The sequence below is a fragment of the Agelaius tricolor genome, unplaced genomic scaffold (assembly GCF_023055355.1).
Source record: "Agelaius tricolor isolate 1412-34295 unplaced genomic scaffold, bAgeTri1.0.p SCAF_18, whole genome shotgun sequence".
Classification (NCBI taxonomy): Eukaryota; Metazoa; Chordata; class Aves; order Passeriformes; family Icteridae; genus Agelaius; species Agelaius tricolor.
Window position 1 is genome coordinate 14,471,092 of NW_027269278.1, and position 16,223 is coordinate 14,487,314.

Genomic DNA, 16,223 nt, shown 5'->3' on the forward strand with positions numbered 1-16,223 from the left:
CTTCTGAAGTAGAGACAAACTTTACTAAGGATTGCACTCATTTTAATTGAACTCTTTTTAAGTTTAGAAGTTACAGAATCCAGAGGTGGTAAAAGTTTAACTCTCAGGACCAAACACACACAGTTAATTTACAGAATCATGTAATTCTATATATTGAATTCTATGTTTCTGTATTTAGATATACAACACCCAGCCAGCCAAACTCTTCTGGAGAGATCACAGGTACAGCTGGACCTGGCTTCAAAAATGAAGAAAGCAGTTGTACTAAGACAGCAGCATGATTTTGAATTCTACAATGCAGCAGTTGATAACTGGTAGATCTGTCCCCATCACACAGTAGCTCATTTGTATTTTCACCAGGAAAGGTAATTTCTAGCTTAAAGATATTTGGTTCATACCTGAAATATCAGAGATGGAAACATTTTATGGTATTTATCTTATACAAGTTCAATATTGTTTTAAGCAAATACCCATTTTATATTCAGTCTTTAAATAAACATGTAAACTACATTCTACCAAGCACTGCTACCTGTGATCCATGTGCTTGAGCTGGGGAGAGAACTTGCAGGCTCTCATCCATGCAGAAAAGATGCACAGGGATGCACCTGGCCCAGGTTCTCAAGGAACCTTCCCAGGGTTTCTTTTCTGATGTTTGTTTTGGTTTGAAGGACTTTGTTCTCACCCACCTGCAGAGGACCTGGCTGGGCTGGCTGACAAAGCTGCTTCTCACACTCCACACACTCCCTGCTTCATAGGGAGGATATTGACCCATGGGATGAACAGAGATCAGGTCACCCCTAGGGCTGTTCCCTGAGCCAGGGCACCTTGACTGAGGTGGAATTGGCACAGCCACAAAGACCCACCCAAAGGCACCACATTTTCTGCTGGAGTTACTCCAACCCCTGACAAATCTGCTTTGTTACCACCAACATCAATTAGAAGCAAAACCAAGGGTTCATCTGAAGAGTTGTGAACAACCTGAACAGGAACATGGGTCCTTCAATTCAGAGCTATTTCACTGGCCAAACCCACCTCAGAAGGACAACATGAGGAACAGACTCATCCTATTCATGCCAAGGAAGGATTGAGAGGCACTGCACCCTCCAGCATGACAGGATAACAACACTGACTCCAGGTTTAGCTTTCCCCAGTCCCATCTCCCAGCCCTGGAAGGAGCTTCCTTCCCACCACAATTCTGCATACATTGAACCAGTCTGAGCCTTCCCATCTGTTCCAACGAGAGGGTTTGAAGATGATTATTCCAAATAAGTGTAAAGGTTTCAGAACAGGAACCAGAGCCATCTCTCCTACTCAGCCGTTGAAGGCTGCCTTGATTACTTTGATGTAACAACACTTGAAAGCTCCTATTCTTTGAAACTAATTTAAACACATTGAATTGTTGAAAGATTAAAAACCGCAGTCAGCTAATTACACTCACTCTCATCTCTTATTCAGCAAATGAATCACTTTTCATTACCACTTAGCTGAAGTACATGAATTTCTGCCTAATTAGAAATGTTGTAGATGGAGCATTAGCAAGGCTGGAGCGGGTCAGGATATCTTGCCTGCTTCATTTTTAATTCCTAACGGTAGAGCCAGATAGGAAAGGCTTCAGATAAGAAGTCATTAAACAATTTTAAATTATTTATAAAAATTACTTTGCCCAAATTATAATTATTTTTTTTTCCCAAATGCTCTCATAAACGTCAAATGGAATGAAAGGAAAAGCAGCCCAACATTGATTTTAATGAACATTTTAATGTTATGTATAACAGAACATTATGAATACAATGGAAACAAAGTTTTATCAATTTAATAATAAAAAAGAAATCCAACATAAGAAAAGGGAGGCAATAAATTTCATACCTATAGTATAGTGCTTATTCTTAACAATATTCCCAGCTTGTGAATATAACAATGTCTTTGTGTTCCAGATTCTAAAATCTTGATTCATGTGAACTTAAATGCAGAATTACAGAAGGAAAAACAAAACCCCCCAAAACCTTAATTCACTCTTTTGCTTTCAGTAAATCAGTAAAATCTTTGACTGCTACAGGTCTCCTTTATTAATATATATATTTTTTTTACTCCTCTATTGGATTCCACAGCTGCTAATGCCATATTTACACAAAAGAATCACCAAGTGTTGTATAAAAGTCAGGATCCAATGCCATTGGATTAAGTTAGGTTCTAAATTTACATCACTGAAGTGTGATTCACCTGCTGCTGATGCCCTAAACCAGTGGCTCCTCAGGGACATTGGTGCTACAAAGGATGCCAAGTGCCACTGGAAAAGAACTCCAAGAGTGCATTTTCTGGAGTTTTCTGAAAGGAAACCTTCCAGCTGTCTTGGATAAAGCTTCTCCCAGACTTGCACGGGATATCAGTTGTAACATTAGAAGCAGGTTAAGACCCCAAAAATCTGTTGATCACCAAATTGCTGAGAGAGAATTTTTACAATAAAAATTTGGGTAATACAGCAGTGTGGCTGGAACATTAGCAAAAGTATATATACATTCCAGGTCCCTTTGAACTAGCCATAGTCACATATGTAAGCCATTTTTGGACAAAAATATATATTCTTATAAAAAACTGATCATAGTACTTGAGTGACTTCACAATTGTGGACTCAGTGGTAGTAAAAGGAATGATCCAATTATGACAAAGCGATCAGGGAGAGGGGGAAAAGAAAGTCAAAGCTCTTCAAGAAAAAGAAAAGTATAAAATTAGATTCAAACATTTTTACCCAGTCCCCAATCCAGTCTTCCATCAAGTCTCAAAGTTAAAATTGGTTCTTCTACGTAGGAAAGGTTTTTTGATGGTCTTAATACAAATTATTTTGCAAAATCATCCAACACATTCCTTAGAAGAATCTCTGACCTCTCCAGAATTTGAACACTAGTTATTTCAACACTTAGAAAATAGCTTTTGGTTCTTTATGTAGACACTTTAACTGATAAAGAAAAAAAAATTGATCAGTGTTTCCCATCCCTTCCCCAGCTATATTTGTGCAGCTAAAAATCCTTCATTCGGTCTGCCCATTTATTTTATTTTAATCTCATCTTATTTATTTATTTTACAATCTTTATTTGCTAAAATTGGCAAAATTTGCAAAGGCATCTTGCTTGGGTTGTACAGTCCCAGGAGTCAGAGAGGCCATAGCCATGTTGGGTACCCCCATTCCTATTGTGCCCATTCCTGTGGCCGGCACTCCCATGTTCATGCCCATCATTCCCTGGTTCATCAAGGGCGCAGGGGCCATGGAGGCCATGCCCATGGTGCCTGACATCACCCCGGGCACTGCCAGCCCCACGGGCCCTCCCAGCAGGGCACTGCTCTGTGCCCTCACAGGCATCATGCTGGGCTGGGGGCTGAGGTTCACAGCTGCAAAGTTCTGCGTTATCACATTCATCGGTTGTTGCATATCTGCAGCAAAGAGAAAGAGCACAAAAATCACTGAGTGGAACCTGCTCATAGCAAAGGAGCTCTTGTGATTTAAGGAACGCATGTGGTCACTTCTGTGAACATGGATACGATGGCCAGGCCTGCAGCTATTTCCTGATTTGGACACCAGGAGGAATTTCTTCAATGAATGGTGGTCAGGCATGGGAAGGGGCTGCCCAGGGATGTCTGGAGTCCCCATCCCTGGGGATGTCCCAGGAAGGCCACTGGACGTGGCACTCAGGGCTCTGGGCTGGGTGACAAGGCGGGGATGGGTCACAGGTTGGACTCAGCAAACCCTGAGGCCTTTTCTAACCTTAATGATTTTATGATTCTGTTCTAACCTTAATGATTTTATGATTCTGTTGCACTTGTTTCCCTATTTTCTGCATGAAGACTCAGAAAGCTTCCACAGAAGGTACCAAAGTCATTGTATACCGATAAATATTCTAGAGAAGTTCTCAAGATTAGGGAGCCCAAAGTCAAGAAAAAGCCATGGTGAAAGCTCTACAGCAGAACTTGCACAGACACAGCCTCCTGACACATCAATCTCCATTTAAAGAACACTTGTGTCACAATGTCACTGTGGTTTATGAAACAAGTGTGACTAAAGGAAGGAAAACAGCAATGGACAGAAGACTTGGATCTCAGGGACAGCCTATGGAACACAGACAGGGCTCAGTGTGCACAAGAGTGCAATGATCACTTACTCTGTTGCTGCATCATGGTATTAAGCGATGGCTGTTGGGGTTTGGAAGGCTGCATCCCAGGTACTAAATTGTCCAAACTGATATTTACACTGGGATCTGACCAAGTTGAGGGTAGAGTTTTGCTTGCATTTTTCTGGACCATCTCTGTCCTTGCATTATAAAGTGAGTTAGGCTTCGGCATCATCGGGTTCACGCCTTGCAGAGGCTAAAAAAGAAAAGTTTGTTGGGATTCACTTGAAACAATTTATTGGTAGGAAATAGGACTGAACAACAAGTATTTAGTTTTCCACAGAAGATAATAAAACCCACGAAGCCATGAACTTTATCTCTTCCAAAGCAGGGCTGCCAGGTTCTGATCCACAGTTAGATTAGAAGAGCATTTGTAAGCAGAGGTTAAGTCCCACATCAATGTGGAGTGACAGTGACCAGCAGCAGCCAAGTTTTGAACTCAAACATGCTGATTCTTTCCTCCTAATACCAAGCTGATCCCTTACAGTTTCCAAACCACTCCCCACTGCAGCAGGCACTTCTGTATTTTGGAGAACAGACCAGTCCTCACCTCCACCTACTTGAGGCTGGAAACCTGTAACATTCTGTGGAGAATGGCCTTACACTACCAAACTCAACTGCTCCAAAAAAGCAGCTACACTTCCTAGAGGAATGAAGCCCATCTTCAAGAAGAGACTTTTCTGTTTAGGATGCAATTGAAACATTTTTGACAAAATGCTGATCCCATCTGAGTGACCAGGCCTAATGCAGTCCAGGGGAGGAATGCATTCACTTTTAAAGCTGTGATTAAGGAGAAGGTCATTAGCAAACTGTAGCAATAGCAGCATACCTGTGACCTGGACATGGGTAAACTGACACCCATGGAATTGGAACTCATCATGGAGAAATTCATGCTTTGTGAGGAAGTCATGGTTGTCTGAGAGGGTCCCATCAAATCAAACAGATCCATAGAATTGGAAGCAGCTGAAGGCTGGCCCGGAGCTGGCTGTGAGCCACTGAAGAGCTCTAGAGCTGGCTGCTGTGCTGTGCTGCTGAAGAACTCTCCAGATGAAGCACTGGCACAAGGAGAAGCTTGGTTGAAGGCACTCCAGTCACCAAAGTCTCCATTTCCACTTGTTGCTGTACCTGAAGAAAAGGCAACAGTGTGGGAGGAAGGAAGACAGAGAAGAAAGACAAGACTTAGAGAAAGGCACTGAGCAAATGCCATATTCCATGAACTGAAACAAATGAGAGCTGATCTGTGTCCGTCCAGATTAACATCTGCAGGTAGAACCTCCATCTGGACATCACTCCCTCTCATGAATATTCCAACAATTTTAACAAGGTATGAAAGGAAACATGAGACACTCGTACACAGAAAGTAGAAGATGTTTGGTAAGATGTCACCTGTGGATGCCAGGCAAGCAGGGACAGGTTTGTTTCAGTTGAAGTACAACTGGAAGATAACTTGGGGTAGACTAGAGACTACAGTCAGAACAACACTGAGAACTTGGATAATATTGATCAACCTTTTATCTTGGCATTCTGGTATTTGCAGAGAGAGCAGTTGCAAGGAACAAGCTACTGGATAAAGCAAATTCCATCATAATAAAGACAACTACATCCAAATTTGGTTGTATATAACGGTATCTTTTCATATAAAACTACACTGAGGGGAATAAAACTCAGAACTTTGAGAGCAGGTTGCCAGGAAAAGCTTATTTGAGGTGATAAGGAATAAGCTTTTCCCATCCATGGAGTGCTCATTTAAAACACATTAGGTTTTTAAAATTTGATTCCTGAACTAAATGCCTTGATTTGAAGCAGAAATTCAATCTTGGATCAATCATTTCTCTCAGCAGCAGCTTTGCTGAACTCTTGTAGTTCATCACTTAAACACTGTTCCATTTCAATAGTTCAAGTTTTTGGAGACAATCTTTAAATCAGAACACAGAACTCTGAGCTCCCTCTCTGTATTTCTCTGTGAAGGCAGAGCCAACAGCACGAGCTGTTTGTAGACACCTGCAAGGGCACCTCAGCATCACCACAGATGTTGTGACACAAACCAGTGAACTGAGAGCGTGTCAAACCTTGGAGTCAAACAGGAGGAGATGTTCCTCCCTCAAAACACCTGTTTCCTCATTAACAAGGAAACTGTTGATTCACAGCACTGACGGGGCAGAAAAGCTTAAAACAGCATTTGGAGAAGATGCTGAATATAAAGCAACACCATTTAAACAGCTCACAGGCTGCACAGTGAATCACACTCTGAGCTTGGGCCACTGGCCAGATCAGCTTTTTGATTCTCCCACTGATTCACTTTTGGTACTTCAGCAACATCACAAGCAACAGCACTGCCATAGGAAATGAGCTTTGAGTGCTGGTGAACATTTAAATAATCTCTTGGATTTCTTTAGCTGACTGAACAAAGACTCAAACACATAGAGCTGGGGCAGATGAATCCAGTGCCAGTTTCTATTTCCTGCCCTATGCAATGGCTGCTTCCATAATGTATTCCACCCACTCATGGGTAACTGCAGCAGTCTTTAACACTTCTTGTAAATATTTATCAACATACACCTTCAACCTTTAGTCATGTTTGTTTATCAATACATTACAATTTAAAGAAAAGCAGAAGAGTAAATTTGTTCACAAAATCCAAGTATTGCCAACAACTTCAGTGCATGAAGTGGGCTAATATTCATTAGCTCAGGGCCTTACTAGAACATTTGCTTTGATCTTCCTCACAAAGAGGCACTATATTAGAATGTTTCAATTAGTATTACATATTAAAAATTAAAACCTACTTTAAATATTCCTGATAGATAAGTAAATGCTGAGTGTGCTCCTTCTGTGTTCAGACCTGTGCACTGAGCACCAATAATGGAAGAGGGGGTAAAAGGGAGGAGGTTTTGCCCCTTCAGTAGGACTTCAAAGATGATTAATCAAAAAGGCAAAGATTTCTAGAGGGGCTTACACTGTTCAGGAATGATTAATAATTTCACAGGACTCCTTGTCCCTTGCATAATGGTGATTGGAATAGATTAATCATGTTAATGCAGATAAAGGATTATATCAATTTAGACTGTATTAACACAGGAGTTATTTGCATAGTGGGCAGCTTTGTGTTTGCAAAACATCTTGGGTTTGACTGTGAAAGCTCATAAAAAACCAGAGCAGTTCTTTCCTACCAAGTACACTGAAGGTCTATTAACTAACCCAGGCCCAGCAGAGCCTTCCCAGCACAGCAAAATAAAGGAGGAGTTGGAAACATGCTGACTAAAAGCTCCCTTCAGGTAGCTTTGCTGTTCTTTTCTCATTTTGTCCCTGATCCTGCACCCTGGCTGAGAACCCCTCATCACAAACATCACTATTGCTCAAATTAACTTCACAAAGGACAGCCAGCTCTCCCCACTCCAGGGTTTTCTGCAACCCTGTAGATCCCACAAAGATTCCACCAAAGGAAAATGGATCACTTTAGGAGGTTTCCAAGCATATTTTATTGATTTCTAGTCCAATTTTAAGGGAAACCTTTTCAGATGGTGGCCATGTCTCCTGATAAGCTTGTCTGTCTGCAGGTAAAATGTCTGCACATGCACTGAGCCAGGCTGCATCTTCCTTCCTCCCAGAGCACTTGTGGTCCAGCTACACACACACTTTACCCTGGAAAGGGAAGGGACTTTCAATAATGCCACATGGCATCTCTTGCCCTCCTTCCACCCTTCAGCAGCACTGCAATCCCTACATCAATCCTACCTTGTGATGATGGGAAACTCGCTGAAGCAGCAGGTGAACTAAAATCAGCAAATCCTCCAAATGGGTCACTTGATCCACCTAGGAACAGAGAGAAGCCAAAAGCTGTTACAGGACTGTGCAAAGATCCATTGCAACAACTGCATGTGGGATTTATGAAGAAAAGCTGTTCTGCACTTGACATGATGCATTTATTGATTCTGCTCCCCAAGTCAGCTCTGTTTTCCTGTTCATCCCCACACTGTGTTTATACAAGCCTGAGCAACAATAAACTGGATTATTTCCAACTGCCTTGCAGATCTTGCAGTTTTGTTTTCCATGGGAAGAACTAAAACATGCAAGTTTTTGTCACCTCTAAAAATAAATTCAGAGATATTAAAAAGATTAACAAGTTTTTAACTGGGGAGTGATGCTACCAACTTGGCACTTTGTAAAATTAAAAATCTGGAAGCATAATATAAAAAGGCCAACCATTTCTATTGTATAAAAGTTAATTTATTATGCTTCCTTATGAAAAATTACATGTCACCTTATATTTAGTTTTTGTGTTACTTAAAGCATGAATGATTCTGCAATGATCTTGAATTAGGATTTCAGGGACAGAGCTTCCATGTGTGTTCATTTTTTTATAAGTTTGCTTCCTTTCTACAGCAAGAACATTAAGTTTTCCAACCAGACACTTGTATACAGCATATAAATTATTGACTTCTGAATATAGCATAGTAACAAATTTTCACTAAAAAGATTTGGCCAAGGTATAAAAGCAGAAGACTTAAGAACCATATTGAAAAGCTGATTCTTAAAATAAACTCAGAAAAGTTATAAAAATCACTAGTTATGGTTGGTACTGTTTTCAAGCAGGTATTCCACTGACCAGAGGAAGCCAAGAAGTTGACCTTATTTGTTTGTCCTTAAAGATTTCACCTCCAAGCAGTCCCACCCTCAGAAGAAGCTGCAGCAGTTCAATTATTTTGCTTTTAGTGTTCTGCATACATTATATAGGTTACATCACAGCTGCTTAGCCTGCAGTGCTTAGGAGGCAGCCAGGTGGGACTGGAACATCTGTGCTGCACTCAAACACCACCAGGGACAGCTTCCAACATCTGGTGCCATTTCAGAATTGTCTTATCGCTGCAAGACATTCTGCCCCATCTGCTGCTCTCAACTGGGTTAATTAAACCAGAACCATCTCCTTTTTAATAAATGGCCAGCAGTAATAAAAGGAACCATTCACTTCCTAATACATGTGTACTTGTATTTCTTTTTAATGTTATTTTACTGTAGACATTGCCAGGAAGGCGACAGTTCTTCCAAGGGGAAATGTCTTCTTGCTGAGTGTGTAGTGCAGGATATAAAACATGAGCAGAGAATGCAAGGATGGTCTCTGAATTTTCAGATACAGCACTACAGAAACTCTTTCAACACCTTTTCAAGAGGGAAACAACTTCACACAAAGTTAAGGAATTTCTTCAAATTCCTTAGCACAAATTCTGAAGTGACCTAATAAACATCTCCTGTGTGTTTATACACGTTTTATTCTAACACCTAAGAATGAAAAAGAAACAGTGAAATATCAAACTAAAAACCTGATCTGATCCTATTTATCCTGTCTCCTGCAATGAACACTTTCAAGTGTTTTTTTCCCCACATATGTGCCTGCAGAGTTCAGAACAGGTTAATGGTTTGAGAGTTTATATGCTGAATGAGAAACACAGATGACACACTCCTGACCACTTGCTTGGAGGAAAAAATAAAAATCAATGCTCCCTGCTACACCCATTATCCTTGGGCTGCCTGACAGTGCCTAGGGATTAATTTAATTTTAAAAACAGAACTGAGTTCAAACCCAAAATAACCCCTTAACATCTTTGGTCAAATTTAACTTTTCTTCCCCATCTCTTGCCTGTTTTCAAGTGAAACTGAGTTTCAGAGAGAGGTGACAGAGATTAAGCTGGATGCAGCAATTCTCTAAAGAAAGGTTAAAGAACCTCAGCTCAGTAACACCAAAAAATCCTCCCAGCAGGTCTAACCAGGGATTTTACATCTCTTTTATGGCAAACAAGCACCCCCTCACATACAAACCGTGTTGCTCCAATAAAGAGTAACACTGAGCCCAATCAACCCTTTCACATCTCTGCACCTGAAAATACACAGATAAGCAAACCCCAAGTTCCCTGAACTGACATCACTTCCCTGCCAGCTCCTTCACAGGACACATCAAAGGCTGCATTTGACCCTTTCCCTCTGCCTTGCCTGACACCAGGAATGCTCCCACAGGCTGTGCTGCAAGGAGCAGTGGTCAGAACAAGTGACCTGCATGTGAAGGACAGTGCTAATCCTCTCAACATGAGCAAGCCTCAAAGATTCCCATACGAGATCTGTCACTACAAATGAACCCTTTCCATCTGCCTGCTCAGGTCAGCAGAGGTTATTTAGCAGGACAGCTGGTAATGTGCCTCTTCTCAGCACCAGTTCTAAATGCTGCTTTGGAAAAAGGAGAAAAAAGAGTAATAAAAAAACAAGAAAAAAGGCTGACTACAACAATGAGCCAAACTGATGAAAGTTTAAATACACTGTAATACAGAAGCTGCCATAGTTCTGTTTGAAATATGGGCAGGTTCATTTTGAAGTGGAAACATCTATTCTCAACAAGATCTTATTTTTATAAAAATAAAAACATACACACTGTATATAAAACAAAAAGGTTCCAAACCTTTCAGCCCTAAGAATTAGGTAGAAAAAAATCAGTATTGACTTGGGATAGTGGTTCTGCTCCAGGATCTTAACTTTCATGGAACTGTGGTAACTCTGCATGTAAAAAATCCTTTGTACTCTTGCCAATCCCATAGGAAAGCATTGAAATTTAACACACTCCTAAAAAGCATCTGCATTTTGGGAGCACAAGGGTAAGTCCATTGAAGACTAACAGGTTTGTTACACATTTAGAGAGTGAAGGATGTGTTTTAAATGAGTAATTGCATTTTTAGATAGCAATTTCTTTTTGGTTCTAGGGTTTGGATCAACCAAGTGCCAAGAGAAAATAAGACAAAGAAACAAGTTTGCCATATACCTCAGATGAAAGCTTCCATGAAGATTATCCATCTCCACCTGCCCAGCCTTTGAACTGTGCTATGAGAAATGCTTGAATATGAATGCATTGCACTTGCTTTTAGAGTTAATTATAAATAACTGCATTACATACACAGTTTCTGACAGACTGATCTAGCAGTTAATCTTTGTGTTCTTAACATTTATCAGTCCCATGTAATAGCACACACAGTACCTTGCTACAAAGGGTTCTTTCTAGGCAGTTTTACATTTTTTCAAGTATTCATTTCTCAATTTATCCACTTTAATTTTATTCCAGCAACAAACAAATTTCTCCTCAGAACTGGACCAGACCCCAAACCTACCTGTGGAAGCTGGCTGGCTGGCTCCATCAAACAACAGGTCCACCAGGTCGTTAGAGGACTTGCTGCCAGAGGGGACAGCAGCCTGGAAAAGAAATGACACCAGATCTCAACTCATGATGCTGTTAATCCATCAAATGACACTAAGAAGTTTTCTGGGGTTTCGAAGGATTTTGTTTGCTTTTGCTTTGAAGATTTGGCTTTAAAGCCAACAACCATGTGGCTAAAATGTGAAATCAAATACTGAAAAACTAAAGCTCATATGTTTTTATAACTGAAGAATTTGGTAAGTTTTCAGTAAATGTGCAGCTTCATAGAATCTTTAACACATCATGCCAAAATTCTCTTCGTGTCCTGAAGAGAGCAAAACATGCTAATGACTATATTTAAAAAATTCTACACCTTAAAGCAATCACAATTAATTACAGTTATACTGTTCCACAGTGATAAACTAAACATTTCACATAAAACAGCTCCCTTGAAGGCTGCATCACAAAACCTACCCTAAATCAGAAATTGTCTTAGAGGCTAGAAGAAAACAGCTTCCCAAATGATGTGCTGTCCTGCTGTCTCACCTTTGTCGTAGGCTGTGCAGGATGAGCAGCAGAGTTCTGCTCTGGACTTGCTTTGTCTCCTGTGTAATGAGCTGCTGCTCCCAAGTCAATGGTTTTTGAAGGATTTGCTGAGCGTTTCTGTCTGATGGTGGTAATTTCTGTAGCTTGTGCAATATGAATGTGTTTTGTTGTCACAGTCTCCTCTTCATCTTTAAATTCAGCTTTGGGAGATTTGCCTCTTCTAGATTTTTCCTCATCACTGTCACTAGAAAAACAAAAGTGATAGCACAGCATTTGTGATGGACATCTCAGCTCCTTGAGAAGACATTTGGCTTAAGCTACAAGAATTTTGGTTACTGCAGTTTCTTGTGGGAACAGTTCATGATAAAAATGCTGCTTTTTCCTACATTTGAGAGAGGAACTGTTCCACCCTTACATAACACATCACAGCACACAGCATTGCACCTGTTGTACAGAAGCAGGGGAGAAAAGCAGGTCATTTTGTTAAGCATGAACTGCAAGTCCACGACAGAGGATAATAGGAAATCAGTGTTTAAACCCAGTACATGGAATCACCTTTTGACAGGAACTCTCCCACACATTATGTAACACTTCAGCAACAGAAAGTTAAGTTGGCAGGTGTGCTCAGTACTTACACCACGAGACAGAAAGCAGTGAACCATATTCTGTACTGTCTTTTGGGTTTGCACAACTCCATTTGTATTTCAGCTCATTTCCTTTTCCAGGGAAACAGGCTTTCATATTCTTAGAGATGTTTGTGGAACAGACTGCTTACAGAATTATGCAATGCAATGTTACCATTACCAGGGCACGCACGGTTGTTCTCAAAATGTAAAAGAATAAAAATATCACCCTTTTAGACAAAAACTTTCTAGATGTTGTTGCACACTGTTTGATTCATTTGTTATATTTTCTACTTTTGTATTTTAAGTCTTTCACAAAGAAAGCAATTGGCCTCCACCACCAGTCATGTTGCCTGTTACCATCAGGATTTGTACATAACAGCGAGAATTGCTGTAGAGAAAGCTTAAATACATTGGAATGTATTTTGAAATTGTAATTCCCTTAGCAACAGAGTTGAAAGTGGAAGGGTTTTATATTTTAATAATGCATTAGAATACTAAAACTGAAAAATTTAAGAAAGGCTGTCCCTTTGTCAGAGGGAATGTGACAGTAACTGCAATATACTCTGGGGGGGAGCCTTTGTTCTCTGCTAACAATGGTGGCTTTTTGGGAACATGCTGCATGTACCATTTCCTCTGTGCATGTTACCTGCTCACCACTGGGGATGGCTCAGTTCAGTAACATCACTCAAAACAAATGCTCACTCCCTTTTGCAATTCTTTTACTGTTAAAAAGATAAATTTCACAGCTGCTGACCAACCAGCAGCTCTGGCATTGGTTTGAGCCAGCCTTTCACAGATAAGGGAGCTCAAACATCATTTAACTTGATTTTCCAAAGCACTTCAACCCTGCTGCCCACCTGTGTGCACAGAGGGGACCCCAGCCACCTCCATTTGTGACATCATTTTAACAGGAGCCCCCAGAGCAAAGGGATCTGCACATGATCATGGTGTACACAGGGCATCCATCCCAAGAGCCCTGGAGGAGGGTGGAGGATGCTGGAAACATCCAAGACCAGACAACACAACTAAGGCTCAGTCTCTCCATGTGCTGTATTTAATACCTGCAATACATTTCTTGTCCACACTACAGAGTCCAACACTGTTCTGTGGGCTAAGGAAACAAGTGACAAACAAAGTCTGATTGACACAGAACTGCTACAGATCAATCTCACTAATGCAAGAATGAAGAAAGTCAGTCTTTGGTGATATACAGCAAAATAAATGACTAAAGGCTCTGAGGAAAGAAATTAAACATATATGCCAGAAAGGAGAATAAATATTACAAGATTCAATTTTCTGTGGCAACCTGTACTTCTTCCAAAGTCTCTCAGGAGATCCACTTTTTATTTTTCTTTAATGGTCACATTAACAAAAAAAAAAAAATTACAGATTAATGTTTGCTCCAAGTATGTTTACTGTGCTCAGTAAAATTGCAGTGCTTCATCTGAGAATTGCACAAAGAACTTAAAAATAAAATTACAGCAATGTACTAAATAATGTAAAAACTTCTGCAAAGAAAGTATAGAATTACAACTTTGAGAAATCAAAGTATGGACACATATTCTTTTCCTTTGCCTTAGGTTTTTGTAGTAAGGGTTTTTTCTTAACAACCTTTAAGAAAACAAAACCAGTTTACTGAGACTTTAGGTATATCCAAATTACACCCCAATATAAAAGTTATCCTTTAGATACAAGTTGCCCTTAAACATGGCTGTTGCCTCCTTTCAGAAGAGTACTGGAATTTTTGCTTCTTTCCATTCTGTTACATCAACCTTCCTGAGTACTGGAGAAACAAGGATTAACAGAGTTTTAAGAATTCTTAGGAAAAAAAATGCAGTGTTTCAGAAGCACCTCTGTGTGTCTGCAGGTAATTCAGAAACAAGTTTTCAGTGTGCAGTGCTGGACTCAGAACAGCAGCTGGTTTATCCACCTAAGAACTAACAAGCTCTAAGAAAGAAAACCAGAGGCTTTCCCACCCCATGGGGTATTGCCTGAGGTTTTCACTACTTGCACAGGGATATATTACTGGAAAAAAGAATTCATTTCCTCTATAACACTGTTAGAATTTTTCATCTAAATTTAAAAAACAAAAAAAAAAAGGCAGCAGACTTGGCTTCTCCAAATCTCACTGTGTAAAGCAGTTGCACTGAAATCTACTGTACACTCATTATTTTGTATCATTTAGCTCTCTGGTAAAGTTATTTCCTTCAAGCATTTTCTTCCATCTATGCAAACCACTGGCTTTGCAAGTAAAGTCAGAAATCCACAAGTTTGGCCAAGTTCTTCTGGTGTGTAAAGACCATGGCTTCCAAGTTTTCTTGGCCACAGGTAAGATGTGTAAGACACATTTATTCTTTGTGCTTCAAGGCTTTTATTGGCTTTACAGTACTCAAGCAATAATGGTTTATAAAGTTATTAAGACTGCAACAATAGAACATAACAGCACGTTTGCCAGCTGAGGGAGTATCACATTTAGTCACTTTTCCAAGTGAAATGGCAACTTAATTGTTATTGTATGGCAGCAGGCTACAAATTAGTCAGTACATTTTTGGCACTTTTTTCTACAAAAAATTGCTGAAGTGTGAAAACACAAATGCAGAGATTTCACGAGGCATTTAAAAAGAATGTTATTTGGAGCCTAACTTATAGATGATAATTAAAATTTTATGCCACCTTCAGTTTTAATATTTAAATATAGTATTTTGCTAATAGAGCATGCACTAAGCCATGTATTTACAGTATTCTTAAGGATAAATACAGACATTCTATAACCATCTGTTCAATCTTCTTCTGATGGCTTCTGTAGAAACAAACCTCTTCACTCAAAGCCTTGGATAAAATCCTTTCCATGGTATTTGATCCCCACGCCAGGAGAAGAGAAAAAGAAATTCCAGGCTGGGATTTGAAGCAAGGTTAGAGGAGCTGAAATGCTGCAGCCTGAATTCCTTCTTACAGCAGAATAACCTGCAAGCACCAAACTGCCTTTGCTCATGGATGTCCCAAAAATTCCTCCTTTGAATCCAAGTCTCAAGTTTATCACTTTTATAAATTTTGAGACAAACAAAACCTGACATAGACCAAAAAAATAGGAGAAAAATCAAACAGAAGAGACAAGGGTTACAAGAGCAAAGCAAAAATGTAAAATGTAATAGTAGTCAGAGCAGTGTTACTTGGGGCAGAGATGTACAATGGAGAAGTTATCAAAATACACTGCTTTTGCTAAAGATTAGACTTCAGAAAGGACTGTCTAAGCCACTGAAAAATACAAGACTTTATCCAGCACAAGTAAGAGACAGTTTTTATTCAGAAATAAAACAAAGGAAGTAAGACTAAAAAAAAAAATGTTTACTGTACATCCCCTACATGAAACATGGCTGGTGAGGTCTGCAGACATCATGGGACAAGTTGCTTTTGAAAGGTAAGTACAGAAATGCACACAGAAATGTACCATTGGTACATGTGAAATTGTTTACTTTTCTTCTGATCCCTTCTCTTTGTAGTCCATTGATATTAGGTTCTAAGAGGGAACCCTGATGTGTGCAAAGAATACCAGTTTTATGATTTATTAATGCCCCAGCAAGAGGACTACAAGGGCTTTCCCCCAGAAATGCTGCCATTATTATTATTTTTTGTTTCCATGCAAAATTGCTTTAGTTTTGCATCACACAGATGTGTGCATGTGGATTTTTATGTTCATATACATGTGAGACTATCTAAAGA

The 16,223-nt window shown here is 39.8% G+C and overlaps 1 protein-coding gene across 1 annotated transcript in view; it reads right to left on the reverse strand.

Annotated features, from left to right (window-relative positions):
* Positions 1–1,738: 1,738 nt before the first annotated feature.
* The window catches only part of CLINT1 (clathrin interactor 1), a 46,709-nt gene continuing 32,224 nt past the window's right edge, over positions 1,739–16,223 (reverse strand). The window contains exons 7-12 of the mRNA XM_071443452.1: positions 11,878–12,121; positions 11,306–11,387; positions 7,896–7,973; positions 4,990–5,285; positions 4,152–4,356; positions 1,739–3,426 (exon numbers count right to left, since the gene is read on the reverse strand). Of these exons, the coding sequence (XP_071299553.1) occupies positions 3,086–3,426; positions 4,152–4,356; positions 4,990–5,285; positions 7,896–7,973; positions 11,306–11,387; positions 11,878–12,121 (1,246 nt within the window). The 3' untranslated portion in view covers positions 1,739–3,085. The remainder of the gene's footprint in view (positions 3,427–4,151; positions 4,357–4,989; positions 5,286–7,895; positions 7,974–11,305; positions 11,388–11,877; positions 12,122–16,223) is intronic.